General features: G+C 41.5%; 1 protein-coding gene across 1 annotated transcript in view; it reads left to right on the top strand.

The window, feature by feature from the left end:
* Window positions 1-20,169, top strand: part of itga9 (integrin, alpha 9) — a 389,128-nt gene that overhangs the window by 110,345 nt on the left and 258,614 nt on the right. Inside the window, exons 13-14 of the mRNA XM_048530144.2 lie at window positions 4,295-4,340; window positions 11,980-12,134. Of these exons, the coding sequence (XP_048386101.1) occupies window positions 4,295-4,340; window positions 11,980-12,134 (201 nt within the window). The remainder of the gene's footprint in view (window positions 1-4,294; window positions 4,341-11,979; window positions 12,135-20,169) is intronic.

The following is a 20,169-nucleotide window of genomic DNA, read 5'->3' as shown; positions in this document are numbered from 1 at the left end:
TACAAATGCAAGTGTTTTGTTTGTCTCCACTCTGTGACTGTGTGTGTGTGCAGCTCACCTGATGTGGGCAAGGAGTAGATGAAATAAACCGACCCTTAAATCATTAGACCCCCTTGATTAGGTTACAGACTGAGACCACACTTACGATTTGAGTGATGTATTAATCTGTAGAGAAATCATGGTGAAATTTGACATTGTGCACAGCCTCCTGATTCTTTTTACAGTCCCTTGTATAATCATTAAGTGAATCTTCAGTGATGTTTTGGAAAGACTGTACCTGTTCTACATCACTAACTTACATTATCTGAAATTGTTGAAGCACCAACATTTTTGAGACATTAGTATTGTACATTCCCCATGAACTCCTCCCTTTTTATAAATTATACACCTCTATCAGGCCTCTCTGTATTTTCTTCTTGTCAGTCAACCTGTCTGGACATGTTATAGAACATAGAACATAGAACAGTACAGCACAGAACAGGCCCTTCAGCCCACAATGTTGTGCCGACCATTGATCCTCATGTATGCACCCTCAAATTTCTGTGACCATATACATGTCCAGCAGTCTCTTAAATGACCCCAATGACCTTGCTTCCACAACTGCTGCTGGCAACGCATTCCATGCTCTCAGAACTCTCTGCGTAAAGAACCTGCCTCTGACATCCCTTCTATACTTTCTACCAACCAGCTTAAAACTATGACCCCTCGTGCTAGCCATTTCTGCCCTGGGAAATAGCCTCTGGCTATCAACTCTATCTATGCCTCTCATTATCTTGTATACCTCAATTAGGTCCCCTCTCCTCCTCCTTTTCTCCAATGAAAAGAGACCGAGCTCAGTCAACCTCTCTTCATAAGATAAGCCCTCCAGTCCAGGCAGCATCCTGGTAAACCTCCTCTGAACCCTCTCCAAAGCATCCACATCTTTCCTATAATAGGGTGCCCAGAACTGGACGCTGTATTCCAAGTGCAGTCTAACCAAAGTTTTATAGAGCTGCAACAAGATCTCACGACTCTTAAACTCAATCCCCCTGTTAATGAAAGCCAAAACACCATATGCTTTCTTAACAACCCTGTCCAGTTGGGTGGCCATTTTAAGGGATCTATGTATCTGCACACCAAGATCCCTCTGTTCCTCCACGCTGCCAAGAATCCTATCCTTAATCCTGTACTCAGCTTTCAAATTCGACCTTCCAAAATGCATCACCTCGCATTTATCCAGGTTGAACTCCATCTGCCACCTCTCAGCCCATCTCTGCATCCTGTCAATGTCCCGCTGCAGCCTACAACAGCCCTCTGTATTGTCAACAACACCTCCGACCTTTGTGTCGTCTGCAAACTTGCTGACCCATCCTTCAATCCCCTCATCCAAGTCATTAATAAAAATTACAAACAGTAGAGGCCCAAGAACAGAGCCCTGTGGAACACCACTCACCACTGACTTCCAGGCAGAATATTTTCCTTCTTCTACCACTCGCTGTCTTCTGTTGGCCAGCCAATTCTGTATCCAAGCAGCTAAGTTCCCCTGTATCCCATTCCTCCTGACCTTCTGAATGAGCCTACCATGGGGAACCTTATCAAATGCCTTACTGAAGTCCATATACACCACATCCACAGCTCGACCCTCATCAACTTCATGTTATGACACATGTCTGTGGCTATCATATCTCATGGTGAGTCTTGAACCTGGACGTTTTGTTCCAAAGGTGTGAACACCATGACCTCTGCAGGAGCCCCTAGTCTTCCTTCACTTCCACTATTTTCTAGCAGGTAACTATCAATCTTAACTCGACACTAGTGTTTGTACAGGAACAAAGTGTCCTTATATTGCTGGAGCAAATTACTGCAAGAGCCTGGAATTTGTACTGAAAACAAAAAGTGCTGGAAATCACAGTGGGTCATACAGCATCCATGGAGAGAGAGCAAGCTAATGTTTCGAGTCTCAATGACTCTTCATCAGAGTTGAAGTGAAGTGTGGAGAGGATAGCACTTATGCAGTAGTGAGGGATGGGGTGGGAGTTTTGGGTGCTGGGGGATAAAGGATATTAATGTGAACTGTGAGAGTAGCAGGGCAATGGTCTGTCCAGCTGTCAGATTGAAAAGAACAGGCAGTACCACTTGTGTGGGAGTAGAGGAGAGAGGTCATCTTGACAGAATGTAACAAGCAAAGCTAAAAGAAAGAGAAGGAATGGGTTCACAATTTGAAGGTATTAAATTCAGTATTGAGCCCAGAAGGTTGTAAGGTACCCAGTTTGAAGGTGAGATCTGGCTCCTCCAGTTTGCACTGTGACACACTGGAGCACTGCAGCATGCCAAGGACAGACATATGGGAATGTGAGCAGGGTGCTGTGTTACAATGACCGGCTATGGGAAGGTCAGGGTCATGCTTGCACACGGACTGGAGGTGTCTACAAACGGTCTCCCAGTCTGCCTTTGGTTTCTCCATGTAGAGTAGGTCACATTGGGAGTAGGAAATACAACACACTAGATTGGAGGAGGTAGAGGTGAAATGCTGCTTCACCTGAAAAGGCTGTTTAGGCCCTTGGATGGTGAGCAGGGAGGAGGTGAAGGGACAGGTTTTGCACCTTCTGCAGTTACATGAGGAAGTGCCTTGGGAAGTGGGGAGGGTGGTATGGTGTTGGTGATTGAGGAATGGGCTAGGGTATCCCGATCCCTGTGAAATGCAGACAGGGAGTTTTAAGGGGAAGATCTGTTTGGTGGTGGTGTTGTGCTGGAGTTGCCTGAAATGGAAAAGAATAATCTTTTGAATGCGGAGGCTGGTGGGATGAAAAGTGAAGACAAGGGGGACCCAATCATGCTGTGGTGAGCGATGGGAAGGGCAACGGTGGAAACGTAGGTAATAGGTCGGATGTGGTTGAGGACCTTGTTGACCACAGTGGGCAGGTGCTTATGGAAGAAGGAAGCCATGTCAGCAACACTGTTTTGGAAGGTGACATCATCTGAACAGATGATACCATGTAGGCAAAGGAAATGGAGAATTGAATAGAATCCTTGCAGGATGTGGGTTGGGAAGAACTGCTGCCCCTTCCACACTTTGCTTCAGCTCTGATGAAGAGTCATTTAGACTTGAAAAGTTAGCGTGCCATCTCTCCGTGGATGCTGCCTGACTCACTGTGGTCCCCCCCAGCAACTTTTGTCATCCTTGCATTGCTCATGATTTTCCCTGTGTCACTTGTGGAATGTTGCCAACGCTATCAACACTCCTTTTGTTTGGATTATATCAGGCCCTCTCTTCATAGAGCATCCCAGCTACAAGCCTTCACTCATTTGGTATCCATAGGGGCGGCACAGTGGCCTCGCAGCGCCAGGGATCTGGGCTCGATTCCAGCCTTGGGCGACTGTCTGTGTGGAGCTTGCACATTCTCCCCGTGTCTGCGTGTGTTTCCTCTGGGTGCTCTGGTTTCCTCCCACAGTCCAAAGATGTGCAGGCTAGGTGGATTGGCCATGCTAAATTGCCCGTAGTGTTCAGGGGTGTGTGGGTAATAGGGCAATGGGTCTGGGTGGAATGCTTCAAGGGGCGGTGTGGACTTGTTGGGCTGAAGGGCCTGTTTCCACACTGTAGGGAATCTCATCTAATCATAACGCATCAGTATCACAAGGAACAGGGGAAAATAAAGTCAGAGATTCCACTGCAAAACTTGTCCTGAAAATTTCACCAGTCCCAATCTCCCATCTAATTGAACTCGCTATTTTTAAGAGATACTGTCCATTAGTCTGGATTCCTCCATCATTTAAAGTACTTTCTCTGTTTCTAGGATATCAAATCATTTGTGAACCCATTCTGAAAAAGGGTCGGTATCCTAAAAGTTAACTTTGATTTCTCTCCACAGATGCTGTCAGACCTGCTGAGATTTTTGAGCAATATCTGTTTTTGTTTCAGATTTCCAGCATCCGCAATTCTTTTGATTTTCTATTGAATCACTCAGTCATTTTAATGACTCCTAGAAGTTCCCAACTCATGGAAATGCAAGCCTCGGTTATACAGTCAGTCTGGACAATTTAACCCTTCATGCCCTGGTCTCATTATGGTGAACCTGTATTGTAACTTTATAAAGCATATTATTGTGCTGGTAACCTGGACTAAATACAATCCTCCAGACCAAGTGTGAACAAGATGCCCTTTGCATAAAAAAACATGAAAAATTATCAAAGCATTGTCATTGGAGTGATTCAGTGGTTAAAAAAGATTGCCTAATTGCAAAAAATCAAAGGAAGTTCTCATGAAGAGAAAGAGTACTGGATTGGTGAATGATCAGCATGTCTTCTTTTCCTTCAGATGTAACTATCGGTGCCTTCATGTCAGACAGTGTGGTCTTATTGAGGTAAGAACTGTTCATTATTTGTCTTAAAACCAGGTGTTTTGTACAAAATGAGATGAAAATGTTGACTATCTGAAATAAAAGCGTTGAAAATGTGCAGTAGGTCATGAGGAGGAATTACTTTGATGTTTCAGATATCAGCTGTTTGGCCAAGTAGCTCCCATGAAAGATTACAATCAAAAATGCTTTCCTTTCGTCACAGATACTCATGTATTTACTGCATATTTTGTCCTATTTGTGAGAAATTACCTCAATGTAGCGCCACTTATAACAGAAGTACGGAGGCTTGAATTGCTGTCAGTATGCCCTCTCAAGCTACTGGTCACTTTATGTACAGCATTATGTTAAAAGGGCACAGAGCAAGGTCATCTTGTGTGTGCCAAAAGGATGCCAGTCTAACGTGTCACAGCCCAGCTGCTGAAGTAATGCCAGTACCCTCAATTTGGAGAATGCCCATGCAGTCATCGTACTTAGGATGGAGGATGGTCATCTGAACTCCAGGACATGCAGAGCTCTTCCGAGTAGAGCCCTAGGTCCAACTGTCTTCAGCTGCTTCACCAATGACTTTTGAATCAAAATAAGGCCATAAGTGTTTTTTTTTATGACACTGCAGTGTTTAGCACCATTTGTAAGTCTCATACTGAATACGGAGTAAGACTGGCCAGCATTCACACTTGGATTGAAAAGTGGTAATTCACTTCGCACAGTCCCAGACAATAACCATTTCCAACAAGTGCTTGCAAGTACTCTGCAGTGTTATTGATGTGCTTCTTGGATTTGGCAGTGTGTTCGTGCATCTTCCTGTGCTGTAACCCCTGTGATTTTCTTTATGTGTCAGTCAAGTTAGATGGAGATTTCAGAACAGTACAGCCAGAACTATCTCTGAGCTAAAACAGTGATTTAATTATTCTATGTATATGCAATAAATCTTTAATTTTGAACTTCATGCCTTTCAGAGGAAAATGAAAACTTTGAAAAAAAATAAATCTGTCTGAATAAGGGTCAATGTTAATTGTACATTTCAGCACTGAATACAAGTTTGTTCTTTGTTGTGCAAAGTTAAGGAAAATGTTGAAGTGTTGGCATTGGTGCAGTTGACAGCAAACCTGATGAGTTAGAAATTGGAAGGTTCAAGCTCCTTTCCAGGACCACAGCATATTATCCATCCTGACACTCCAGTGTTGACACTGAGGAAGTGCAGATTTGTGAAGGTGCTGTCTTCCATTTGAGATGTGGAGCTGGTGACCTCTCTGTTCTCTCAGGTGGATGTAAAATATCCTCAGTCACTATCGAAAGAAGAACAAGAGCAGATAGTAGGATGATGTCCTGGAAGAACCATCAAATGAGGCCACATAAGTATAACTGAGGAACAAATATAGGGCAGTACCGTTACTGCGAGTATATTATTGATCCTCAAATCATCAGAGAGATAAAAGAGCCAAAATTTGGGTAATCTTGTGACAAATTGCAGAAACAGCAAGACAGTAACAGGAGGCAGTTTCCCCTGCCTTAGTAAGTATAAAATCAGTGGAAGGAATAGTGGAACTTTCAAAAGTACTTATGTAGCCAGTGTTTAAAAACCTTGACAGAGAAATGGTGGAGAGATAGTAGGAATTGCAGATGCTGGAGAATCTGAGATAACACGGTGTAGAGCTGGATGAACACAGCAGACCAAGCAGCATCAGAGGAGCAGGAAAGCTGACGTTTTGGGTCGAGACCCTTCTTCAGAAATAGTCTCAGCCTGAAACATCAGCTTTCCTGCTCCTGTGATGCTGCTTGGCCAGCTCTACACCTTGTTATCAGAGAAATGGTGGACCTGGATTTAGTTTAGGAAGTAAAACTGAGCACGTGGAATGAATGCCATGGGAGATCCTTTGAATGCTTATAATTCATGTAGATTTGATATAATTAAAGAAAAAAATGGTAGACCAGAAATGAGAGAACTATTTGGGAAAAAGGCAGTTTGAAGCTGTGATGTGATTTGTTAATCAGGAATGGAAACCGTGACTTGAAGGGAAATCAATGTCACAGCAGAGAGACATGTTCAAGGAAAGGATGTAATATTTAAAAGGAAGTGTTCCCACAAAGTAGAGGGCGGTACTCAATTCTAGAGTCTCTTTGAGCGTTAAAGGTCAATGCAAGGTAAGATAAGGCTTAGAGATGGCAAGAACTGCAGATGCTGGAGGAACACAGCAGGCCAGGCTTATGCCAGATACTGAAAACATTATACCGCAGAAAACCAAAAAGAGTGTCGAATGTGCAAGGTGAATTTAAAAGGTACTGAGGAAGACAAAGAGAGAATGTGAAAAACTATTGGCTAGAAAAAAAACTATGGACATTGATAATTATGTCAAAAGCAAGGGGATGATTAAATAAAGGGTAAGGCCTAATGAAAATCAAAAAAGTAACCTGCATGTCAGGGATGGAAAAAATAGGTATGGTTCTTAGTGAATACTTTGCATCTGTCTTCACAACTGAGTGGACTGATGCAGGATGGAGACATTCTCGTTAAGTAAGGAGGGATATTGGATAGGATGCAGTTAGTGATAGAGGAAATAACAAGGTTATCATTTTTGAATGTATTTAAGTCATTATGCCTGAATGGAATACTTGCAAGATGTAGAGCTGGATGAACACAGCATCTTAGGAGCAGGAAAGCTGATGTTTCGGGCCTAGAGGATCTAGGCCTAAAATGTCAGCTTTTGTGCTCCTAAGATGCTGCTTGGCCTGCTGTTTTCATCCAGCTCGACACCGTGTTATCTCGGATTCTCCAGCATCTGCAATTCCCATTATCTCTGGAATACTCGCCAGTGGCTTTTAGCCAATGTAAAGGAGGAAAGACAAGAGGTTCTGCCCATCATGTTCTAATCTGTTCCTGTGTGATTTTCTTCACTGCACCTGACAAAGAAGCAGTGCTCCGAAAACCTCTGCTTCCCAAGAAACGTGTCGGACTATACCTGGCGTCGTGTGACTTCTGATTGGTCCACCATAGCCCAGCACCGCAAAATCATGAAAATATATACAAAGAAGAGCAGAAAGATGTGTAGTAATAGCTTTATGCAATCACATACTTTGAAGGCAGAGCTCCTCAGAGGGCTTCAAGACATCTCTGTTTACCCAGTGACATTGGGTACATGTCTGGTTTCTCTTTGTCCTTTTGTTACTACATATCCTCCATAAAGTATGCCCATAAAAGATGGCACAGTTTTTCCAGCGTTGTTCTCTGCAAGTTAGGAGGAAGGGGAATAACAGTTAACTAGTGGAGATTTTAGCACTGTTGGATCTGCAGGAGGTCAAATGTAGATGTTACTGCAAAGTCTTCAGTCTGGGTGAAGTCAGAAATCAGCAAGCAAACTTTGGGACACCTTCAGAGTTCTCAAGCACTTTACTTCTGCCTGGGGAGGCAATGGCCTAGTGGTATGATTGCCGGACTGCTAATCCAGAAATCTAGCTAATGTTCTGGGGCCCCAGGACTGAATGTTGCCACTCCAGATGGTGGAATTTGAATTCAATAAAATATCTGGAATTAAGCGTCTAATAGTTACTGTGAATCTATTGGCGATTGTCAGAAAAATCCAACTGACTCACTGTTTTAGGGAAGAAAACTGCCCTCCTTAGTTAGCCTGGCAGTATATTTTTGCCGAAGTCAAGTGAAATGACTTGTAATGGCTGTTTTGGCACACAGATAGAATTTAACACCACAACATGCAGAACCCAATGCTTTACCTGCTTATCCTTCAGAGAAGATTACGATCTCAAGCCTTAAACTAAACTTGAATCCTGCTGTTAGAGGTGAGACTTCTACTAGTGAGCCAAGCATGGAACCTCATAAATAAAAAGAATTAAAAATTACAAAACTAATATTAATTAACCAATTTTACTTTTATGAACTGGCTTGACATTAAATGTCAAGGACAAAGGCTAAATATGTAACTCTCATGACTAACCTCCAATGGTTCATGCACTCATCCAGATGTGATAGACACAATCCTTCCTCCATCCCTGTGTCTTTTCGAGTTAATCACAGCATTTTTTAAATTAAGCATTGGAAAATAGTTTATTATAATAAGAAACACTTAATCTAATCCTATATAAATAAAATGCATAAGTCCTGGACCATAGGCTGCCAAGAAAAACAGACAAGTAGCCAAGTGTTATTGATACATTGCTAAGATTCTCTGAAAATTTGGCCTGCTTCTGTTTGTACTATTCTCTTTGTTCTTGCAATGCTTCTCCGCCAAGATACACAGACATGGCATGACAAGCATAGGTCTGCAGGCATGCTCCAAGTGTGCCAGCTATTCTGAAACAGAGAGGCTTGTGCTCATTCAGTAAACATAATGGAAGAACATAAAGAGTCCGATTCAAATCAGGATATCTATTGCTTTTGGCGGAAAGAAAATTCCATTTAAATGTGTAAGCATAACTTTGTCCTGGAAAAAAACCTGACTGAACAACAGATGATTGTTGCTATTATTACTTCCTCTTTTTGACTTCATGTATTCATGAAACTTACTCAACCTGTTAGTCTTGGCAAATTAGTTTTGCTGATTCCCACTCACTGGTGACCATTACATTTGAACCCATGTAATAAGGCACCAAGAGTCGCCAACAGAGCAAATAGAAAGTCCATCTAAAAGGACAAGAACATATAAGTGCGAGAATACAAGGGATCGGAGCCAGATTACGCCAAACAGTCTACTGAATCTGCTCCAGTTTTCATTGTGATCTTGACAGATCTTTGGCTTCAATACCACTTTCCTGCCTACTCATAACATCCCTCAATTCCAAAAGAGACCGAGTATTAGTCTGTCTCTGATATAAATATATTCTGTGATAGAGTCAAAACCAGGTAAGGTTCCATTAAATTGGAAAATAGTGAATGTGAGTCCTTTATTCAAAAAGGGATGGAGTCACAAAGCAGGAAACTATAAGTCAGTTCACTTAACACTTATGGGGAAAATAATATCAACCACTGCTAAAGATGTTATAGCGGGGAACTTAGAAACATTCAAGGTAATCAGGCATAATTTTGTGAAAAAGAAATACAGTTTGACCAGTTTATTGGAGTTCCTTGAGGAAGTAGGTCTACTATGGATTAAGGGGAACTGGCAGATCAACTATACAGAGATTTCCAGAAAGCATTTAATATGATACCACATCAAAACTTATGGTGAAAATAAAAGCTCACGGTGTGGAAGTTAGCATATTGGCAAGGATAGATGATTGACTGGTTCAAGGGAAACACATGTATAAATGCATCCTTTTCTATTCGGGAAAAGTGGTGTGCCAAGATATCAGTGCTGAGTCTCAGTTTGTTACATTTATTAATGAATTGGATGAAGGGACAGAAGGTACGATTGTCAAATTTGTCCATGATGCAAATACAGATCCAAAGAGGATACAAAGGACTTACAAAAGGACATACATAGATTAACTAAGAGTGCAAAGATAAACCAAATAGATTACATGGCAATGGAAAAGCTCCAGCATTTTGGTAAAGTAACTGAACTAGTAATCTGGTGCTTTGGGCTAATGTTCTGGGTTCGTGGATTCATATTTCACCATGACGTTACAAGTTAGTTTGATGGCAGCCAATGTAACCATTGTCATTTCTTGTTTAATTGGTTGATAGTGCTGTTAAGGTGGCTTACAGTGTGTTAGGTTTTATTGGTAGAGGGATTGAGTTTCGGAGCTGTGATGTCATGCTGCAACTGTACAAAACGCTAGTGCGGCCTCATTTGGAATATTGCATGCAGTTCTGGTTGCCACATTACAGGAAGGATGTGGAAGCATTGGAAAAGGTGCAGAGGAGATTTACCAGTATGTTGCCTGGTCTGGAGTGCAGGCTGAAAGGCTGAGGGACTTAGGTCTGTTCTTATTGGAGAAAAGGAGGCTAAGAGGGGATTTAATAGAGACATACAAGATGATCAGAGGATTGGATAGGGTGGACAGTGGGAGTCTTTTTCTGAGGATGATGACTTCAGCTTGTTCAAGGGGGCACAGCAACAACTTGAGGGGTGATAGATTTAAGACACATGTCAGAGGCAGGTTCTTGACTCAGAGAGTGGTAAGGATGTGGAACGCCCTACCTGTCAATGTAGTTAACTCAGCCACATTAGGGGCATTTAAACAGTCCTTGGATAAGCATATGGATAATGATGGGATAGTGTAGGGGGAGGGGCTTAGATTAGTTCACAGGTCGGCGCAACATCGAGGGCCGAAGGGCCTGCTGTGTGCTGTATTGTTCTATGTTCTATGTTCTATGTTACCACATCCTCCAATGATAATTACAAATTGAAAACTTACACATAGTTGAAAGGAGAAGTGTATTTGTATAGTAAATCAATGCGCTGTTAAGGTGATAAATGCTAGTCTTTCACCATATCTCCATGTTAGAATTCTACTGGTAATGATTAGATAATTTGGGAAGGTGCTTAATGAATGCTAAGAACCTCTCAAAGCAATGGATTGAAACATTAAAGAAAATCAGTTTATGCTGTTCTGATAAATACGTGGAACTGTGTTGTCTATTCTTTTGGGTTAAGGGTCTAGGCCCGAAACATCAGCTTTTGTGCTCCTGAGATGCTGCTGGGCCTGCTGTGTTCATCCAGCCTCACACTTTATTATCTTGGATTCTCCAGCATCTGCAGTTCCCATTATCTCTTTTGGGCTGATGCTGACACCTAATGTGATATGAAAAGTATTGTAACAAATAGAAATGTGACTGTTTTTCCAGTAGTCTTTGGAATTCTCGAGCGTTTGTTACAGGTTATAGAAATGTTGATACCCAAGAATTCTGTTTAGGTTGGCTAGAAATCTAGTTGACGTAGTGAGAAAAAGAGAACCAAGTTACGCTTTTTTATCGCTTTGAATCCCTTCATTACAATAGATCATTAGAATGGGAAAGGAACTGCTCACTATGAAAATCCAGAGGAAAAATTGTTTGCCTCTAAAAAGAAAGAAAGACTTGCATTTATTTAGCACTTTCCATGATCAAAGCCCATCACAAGCACTTTAGATTTGATATATTTTCTATTGAAGTGTAGTCAATGTTGTAAAAAGGAAACATAGTACAAAGTTGCACATAGCAAGTTCCCAGATAAATAACAAAGTGGTAAAAGACTAGATAATTAGTTTCTGTGATGTTGATTCCAGATAAATATCAGCCAGGACACCAGGGTTCTTCAGAATAGTATAATGAGATCTTTTGCATCTTTCTGAGGAGGTAGGTAGGACCTTAGGTTAAAATCATTTCTGAAGGTGCTGAATTTTGTCAGTACTGCACTTGAATGTTAGCCTTGACCTCTGTGCTTAAGCATTGGAATTTAAACCCGAATTTTGTGGCTCAGAGGCAAGAGTTGCCACCAACTGAACCTCCACAGATGGTTTCTGGAGGCTGAGAAAAGGGAGAAGTTTCCAATTATGGGCAGGCACAGGATGCACGACAGGTAAAAGACATCCATATGGAAATGCTGATGGTACAGTAGGGCTGCAGCCTCAATATTGGGTTTCTGTGCCGATTTCACTGTTCCATGCTTGAAAAAAAGTTCACTATCCACACCGCATGAAGGACGGTAATCTCTGATTTATTTGATCTCATGTTGAGAATGTTTCTTTTATTTTTTTTCCTCCTTTCCAGAGCTCGTCCGGTTATTACCCTGGAGATCTCCATTCTACTTCCTGACTCCATTAACATCACAGCTCCACAGTGCCACGATGGCATACAGCCAGTCAACTGTCTAAATGTCACCACTTGTTTCCGCTTTCATGGCAAGCAGGTCCCTGGTGAAATAGGTAACAGTCTGATGATTACTTTCTTTGTGATGCTCAGTTTTTCTTTAGCCCTGTGAATATTTCCCAGGTTGACTAACCAACTAGTTAACGGAAACATGGCCATTTCTGCTTGACTGAATTAAGTTTGAGCCACTCTGTTTCTTCGTTTTCCAACTGCTAAGCAATCCACTCACAGAATGGCAGGGATAAAACATCTAACTGCTCTTCACAAACCATTCTGACAGGAATAAGTATCTGATTCCAAATACAATGGTCAACGATTGTGATTCAGTGAAAACTTAAATTGTACGTTAGTGGAGCTTGATTAAGCTAGAGAATCTTACTGCGAATCTCCTCTTTTAGAAGTTTTTAAATCATTAATTAAAGTTTGGACATACCGTTTTCAATTGGCATATTTCAGCTATGAATGCTTAGTGCTACCTTAAGCCATATTTATTCTTTTCTTCATTATTCATTAAATGGATTAATGTCTGCCAAAAAATACTGAATAATATACAAGCCCACTAAGAATTTGCTCCTAAAATGCACAAATTGTAAAATATTCTTCGGTATGCCCTGATTTCTGAATTAAATGCTACGATTAGACATGTGTAAGCTGAAGAGTATAAAGAACATGAATCAGTGTTGAAATAAGATCTTAGAACTTTGTTGACATCTTGGCCATATACTATTCTGAAATCAGTTCCTTGAAGCAAAAAAACTTACTGTTCAATAATCATCAAAGAACACAGAAATTACTGGAGTAAAATGTGGACGATATGTATAACTTGAATAGAAATCAGTGAGTAGGAGTTACCCAAATAAGCAATATTACTATTAATTCAAAATCCAAAATTTTTAGATAAGATGGTTTGGCCATGCTCAATTGCCTCATATTTTCAGCCTAAGTGGGTTAACTAAGGTAAATGTGGGGTTATGGATAGAGGATGGGATGTTGTTTGGAGGTCTGTTACAGACTCTGTGGGCTGAATGGCCTCCATCTGCACTGTGGGGATTCTATCATTTTACAAAATCATATAAATCCTGGAAGGAATAGCAGTTGCATTCAGGCATAATTTGTAACATGTATGAAACCCTTAAGGCTTCATACCATCCTGTCAAACTGCAGCCTCATTCTGTTTCAAAATTCATAACTAGGGGTTGGAATGGTCGAACATAAAATTGTGTTTTTCTCTATCCCAAAGGAAGTGGCAGAGGTTGGGGCAATGACGAGATTTAAAAGGTATCTGGATGGGTGTATGAACAGCAAGGGTTTAGGGGGATATGGGCCAAATGCTGGCAAACGGGACTAGATTGATTTAGGATATCTGGTCAGCGTGGACGAGTTGGTCCAAAGTGTCTGTTTCCATGCTGTACAGCCCTACGAGTCTATCTCATTAATAGTTTTGGCCTGCTTCTTTATCAAGAATACAAAGATTCGGAGAAAGACCATGGGAAAATGAGGATTGGTCAGGGAAGTGTGTTTGAAGTGGAGCAGAGATCAATCAGCCACTACATTGGTTTTGTTATTTCAGTGAAATTGTGACTAAACTTTATTTACTTGTCATGGTTCCATATCCTGAATTATGTAACTTAATCTATTAGTCTCAGTTTTGACATTTTCAGTTGACCTTGCATAAACAGTGTTTTTTGTGGAGGCTGTTCCAGATTTCCTTAATTGCTCCTCGTGTGAAGAAGTGCTTCCTGACAACATTCCTGAATGGCTAAGCTCTAATTGTAAAGTTAGGCCTTCTCATTCTAATCTCTTCTGTCAGAGAAAATCGTTTCATTCTATCTGCCTTATGAAACCCTTTGATTATCTGAAAGAATTGGATTACAAAACATCCTTATCTTCTTGACTCAAAATAAATATAACCTGTGCTGATTAGTCCTGTTGTCACCCTTTTGAATCTGTACTGCACGTGACCCCATCCAATTTGTCCACCCTGAGGTTTCGTTCGGAATTCTGAACTAATGAATGATTCAAAATGTGATCCAAACTGACATTTATATATTTGCAATCAAATTGTTTTCTAATTCTCTTAAAGCCTCACTTCACCTTTGGAGTTCAGCTCATTTATCCATGTTCATATCCACATAGAAACATAGAAAATAGGAGCAGAAGTAGGCAATTCAACCTTTCAAGCTTGTTTAGCTATTCAATATCAGGAACAAAAGCAAAGTTGCCGGAAAATCTCCGCTGATCTGGCAGCATCTGTGAAGGAAGACAGAGGTAACATTTCAGGTCAGTGACCCTTCCTCAAATTGTTCCTGATTTACAGCATCTGCAGCTCTTTTGGTTTTTATTAACTATTCAATATGATCTGTTCCTGTTATTTCCCCCATATTCTTGATACATATAGCCCATAGAACTATATCTCAACTCTTTCTTGAAAACACTCAACATTTCAACCTCAACTGCTTTCAGTCACAGTATACACTTACCATTCTCTGGGTGAAAAAAAAGTCTCCTCATCTCAGTCTTAAATGATTTCTCCTTTATCCATAGACTGTGACCCCAGTTCTGGACTGCTGGTAGTCAGATACATCCTTCCTGTGTTTATCAAAAATCATTGAACCATACAGTCTAGAAGAGGACTTTTGGCCCATGTCTGCTTTGTCAAAAATCTACTCTAAATCTACACTCATCCCTCTTCCCAGTGCTTGATCCAGAGACTTGAGTGTCATAGCATTTCAAGTGTTTATCCAAGTACTTTTTAAAGGTTGTGAGGTTCCCCACCTCAACCTCCCTTCCAGACAGTGCATTCCAGTTTCCCACCACCCTTTCAATTTCCTGCCTTTCACCTTAAAATTGTGCATCCTTGTTATTGACTGTTTAACTAAGCTGCTTCCTATCCACCCTGTCCACATTCCTCATCATCTCATACACCTCAGTCAGGTCCCTTCCCAGCCTTCTCCATTCTAAAGAGCACAGCCTGAGGTTATCCAACCTCTCTTCATAGCTTAACTTATTAGTCCAGACAGCATTTGGTAGAATCTCTTCTGCACCCTTTCTAGTGCAACTGTATCCTTCCTACAGTGCAGTGCCCAGAACTACACACAGTATTCCAGCTGTGAGCTAACCAAAGTTTTGGACAGCTCCAACATAGCCTCCCTGCTCGTACAATATATGCTGTGACTGATAGAAGCAAGTGTCCCATGTACTGTCTTAACTACCCTGTTAACCCATCCTGCTGTCTTCAGTGATCTGTGGACAAGCATCCCAAGGTTCCTGTGTACCTCTGAGCCATCTGGCGTCTTGCCATTCATTCATTGAGTATTCCCTTGTCTTGTTCCTGCTTCCAAAATGCATCACCTCACACTTAGCCGTGTTAAATTCCATCCACCATTGATCTGCCAATCTGGCCAAACCGTCCATACCCTTCTCTAACTGAAGACCTCCTTTCTCACTGTCAACAACTTGGTAAATTTGTTTATCATTTGTCTATATCACGACCCAGCACTGATCCCTGTGATATACCACTGGACGCTGGCCTCCTGTCGCGCAGGCAGCTTTCTACCACCACTCTTTATCTCTTACCACAAAGCCAGTTTTGGATTCAACATGCCACATTACCCTGGATCCCATGTGCTTTTGCCCTCTTTTTCAGCCTCCCATATGGGACCTCGTCAAAGGCTTTCCTGAAATCCGTAAAAGGTACATCAACTGCACCACCCATATCCTCACACCTGGCCACTTCCTCGAAAAGTTCACTCAGATTTGTTACACATAACATCCCTGATCAAATCTTGCCTCTCCACATGGAGATAAATTCTTTCCTTCAAAATTTTCTACAATAATTTCCCTGTCACTGATGTGAGACTCACTGGTCTGTGATTCCTTGGTTTATCCCTATAGCTCAGCTAATATCAGCTGTTGCCCAGTTCTCCGGCACCTTCCATTAAAAGTTTGGATCAGATCCCCTGTAATTTACACCCTCAACTCCCACAACAGCCTGGGATACAATTGACCCAGACCTGGGGATTTGTCCACCTCTTAAGCCTGCCAGATCCTCCAATATTCCTCACTCACAACAGCAAACTTTTCAAAACCTCATTGTCCCTCTTCCCGCATTCTGTGCCTACATTCTCCTTCTCCAAAGTGAAGAGAGATGTGAAATATTCATTTAGTACCCTACCAATTCTTCGAGGTCCATGCATAGATTGCCTGAGATGAATCTGATTCTTTCCGTGATTATCCTCTTCCCCTTGCTAAACTTATAGAATGTCTTGGGATTCTCATTGATTTAATCTGCCAGTGCTTTGTCATGCCACCTCTTTGATACCCCAATTGCTTTGTTCGTTCATCTCGGCACATTCTGTACACCACTAGGGCTTCCATTGATTTGTGCCCTTTATACCTGTTAAACGCCTCCCTTTCCTTCTTGTGCAGTTGTGAATATTCCTAAATGTCAGGGTGCTCTGGGATTGTTGCTCTTACATTTCACGGAATGTGTTGGATCCGTATGTTTGTCAATTTTATTATGGAAGCCCTTGCCAATGTTCTGCAGTTGATTTCAGAAGTAGCTGTTCATGGTCTGCATTAGCCAGATCCCGCCTTGTTTAAATAAAATTTGCCATACTCCAATCCAAAGCCGTTTTTTGCATTTTCCTTTGCCATAACAAAACGAAAATGGTGTTGGAGTCACTATCACTAAAATAATCTTCCATTGCTATGTTGCGCACTTATTCTGCATCATTCCACAGAATTAGGTCCAGCACTCTACTGTACCCTGTTAGACCTTCTACATGTTACCTGGTGTCATTTCCACCTGTTAGAAAGTTATAGGTTCCAATGAGAATGCCCCAACTTCAGTTTTGTAAACTCCAGTGAAGACAGTCCTAACTGATGCAGCCTTTTTTCATACATCAGTCCTGCCATTCCAAGAATTAGTCTGTTAAAACTTTGCTTCACCCCTTCCATAGCCAGAACATCCTTCCTCAGATAACGAGACCAAAACTGCACACAATGCTCCAGGAATGATCTTAACTAGACCCTGTATATTTATAGTAAGTTATCCCTACTCGTATACTTGAATCCTCTTGCTACGAAGGCTAACATACCATTTGCTTTCTTCACTGCCTGCTCCACCGGCATGCTTACTTTCAGAGACTGGTGTACAAGATCACCCAGATCTTGTGCATCTCCTCTTTCCCAAATCTGCTGCTATCAGATAGTAATCTGCCTTCCTGTTTTTGCCACCATATAGATAACGTAATGTGGTCAGGAGCTGAGTAGCCATGCTGGATCCCAAACTGAATGTCAGTGAGCAGCTCTATCAGTGACCCCTTTCATCAGAATGCCAATGATCGAGGTGGACTAGAATTTATTCTGTTTCACATAGTTAGGTGGATACCAGTGTTTCAGTTGTACTTGAATACTATGGTATGGCTTGTTCTGGAGCACACCTTTTCATTACTTTGCTAGAATATTGTCTGGACCCATAAGCTTTGCAGATCCGACACATTGAGCTATCTCTTGATACTACACAGATTGAGTCAATTCAGCTGAAAACTGACATCTCTAATGCTGGAGACTTCAGGAGCAGATGAAGGTCAATCATCCTCTTGGCAATTCTGGCTGAAGATTGGTGCAAATGCTTCAGCCTTACCTTCTGCATCTTTTCCTTCATTCCTTACTCATGCTTAGCCTGATGCCATGAAATTTCGTGGAGTCCAAAGTCAATGTTGAAGACTCTCAGGGCAATTGCTTCTCAGTTGTATACCTCAGTGTCACCGCCTCTTCTCAATCTTTGCTGTCTGCTGGGTCCGGTCACACCCAGGGATGGTGATGATAGTGTCTGGGACCTTGTTTCTGAGCTGATATTGTGAGTATGACCATTTCAGACTTTTGCTTGTTTTGTCACTAGCCCCCAAAAGTTGGTAAGGGAGACTTTCCAAGGTTCACATGGATAAATTTGCTGTCGTCCTTTTCAGTGTCTAGATTTATTCTAGTTGGCCTACCACATTTCAGTTCTTTAGAGTTTGTGATGGTCTGTTACAATTGAGTGGACTAAGAAGTCTTGTCAGAGGGCAGTTAAAAATCAGCAACATTTCTCTGGATTTGGAGGTCAGGCCAGGTAAGGATGGCAGATTATCTTCCCTAAATGATATTGGCAAACTAATTATTTTATGACTGTGGTAACATGGCCACTGTTACTCATGCTTTGAATTCCTTACTTTATTGTGTTCCAATTTCACCATCCATCATGCCCAGAGCATTAGCCTGGGGTTCTATTAATCCAGTGACATTACCAATACACCATATAATCCCCCGATATTAGAAGTAACTTCCCTTTACAAATCCATTTTGGTTTTCGCTGATCAATTCATATCTGTCAAATGCTTAGTAACTTAGTACCTAATAATGGATTCTGGTAACTGTAAACATTAGACCAATAGGCATACAATGTTCAATCTTTTGACAGTCTTCAGCCTTGCTTCTATGTTCGACCCTAACATTTGTCAGTACGACTTGGGAGTCTCACTCTAAGCTGACAATTTTTTGTACCATTTGCTGCAAAGCAAGGCAGTGAGCTGGGCAAGTGCGGCATTTTCTGACCTCTATTTTCTCTTCTCAGTCAGCACAGCTTTCTGTTCCTGCTTGGCACTTCCAACACCCACTCAGTTTCCAAAGGTCTCAGCTGTCACTGGTGGTCACCCAGTTGTCTGTGACAATGTCTGCCATCATCATCTCTTGCTTGTAGTGTAAGTTTGGAGACAAAGTTCAGTGGTCACATCACCATATAGAGGTACTTTCTGTACAAGTTATTATCAATATGATGAACATGACCTTGCCTGGGCAACTTCATTGACCCAGAAAAGACTGCATGTCGATGCAAATAGCTTGCTCCATCATTACTGAATTGATCACTTTGTCTTGCCAAGAGAAGCTGAGCATGCTTCTGAGAGCTTGAAGGTGGAAAGTGAAGAGCCTTTTCTCCTACTTGGCCTCACTACTGGGATTCATTAAGAATGCAGGCTTAGTAAACAGGTGTCTTGATGTGATCAGGGATAATAGGAACTGCAGATGCTTGAGGGGTCTAGGCCTGAAACGTCAGCTTTTGTGCTTCTAAGATGCTGCTTGGCCTGCTGTGTTCACCCAGCTCCACACTTTGTTATCTAGGTGTCTTGATGCTCTCAGTCGAGTAGTTGCTGATTCGTATTCTGTTTTGTAATTTGAATAGAGGAGCTGCAGCTTTAGCAATACATGTGTTAATTTCAGCATCAAGTGGTAGATTCTGGTGACTGTTAAGCTTAGATACAAGAAGTTATCAACAATCTCCAGCTTCACATTGTGAAAAATGATACATGATAGTATGGCAGCATCCTGACTATGACATTTGACTTTGAACTTCAGGAATACTGGCCAAACTTATTTCAGACACGCAAGAATGTCTGTTAGACTTAAGTGTTCCCCATTGTATAATGTTCCATATAGCATCACCGGTGCAGAGCACCCCAATGGTAAGAAATTAGCATACCTTAATCTTGAATCTTGGGTAGATGATGCTAAACATTTTTCTGTTCATTCTGTTATAAAAATGGATGCCACTTTAGATGAAGGCATTTGGGTATTACAACATTACATCACATTTTGCATATTGTTTATTAGTTTCCATCAATTCGCATTATTCAAGCTGAGGCAACTTGCTGACCAGGAACCAAGAATGGGCAAGTGAGAAACTAATAAAACTGATGTGATTTTACTGAAAAAGGGAAATTTCACAGCATGACATTTTTCTCATTTCTCCAGTGCAACTTTGCCCTTCCTGCGATCGATAACTTCAGTGAAGATAAATTGCTTAGGACCGTGTTCTGGCTCTTGAGATGCCCTTGGCTGCTGACTTCTCAGCTTTGCAACTTGTGAGGGTCCTGCTAAACAGTGCTTCACCTGCATTAGTTGTGAGGCAGACTCAGCCATCAGGACACATGGCAACATTTCAGATATTTGCTGAAGCAGTAGTTGGGGCAATGTGTGTGAACTAGAAGCCTTTGGATTGGAGTCACCACTTCAATATCATGCTTTCACCATCATCTTTTTCATGCCACACTT

Source organism: Stegostoma tigrinum, chromosome 5 (assembly GCF_030684315.1).
Source record: "Stegostoma tigrinum isolate sSteTig4 chromosome 5, sSteTig4.hap1, whole genome shotgun sequence".
Classification (NCBI taxonomy): domain Eukaryota; kingdom Metazoa; phylum Chordata; class Chondrichthyes; order Orectolobiformes; family Stegostomatidae; genus Stegostoma; species Stegostoma tigrinum.
This window is presented reverse-complemented; position numbering and strand designations above follow the sequence as displayed.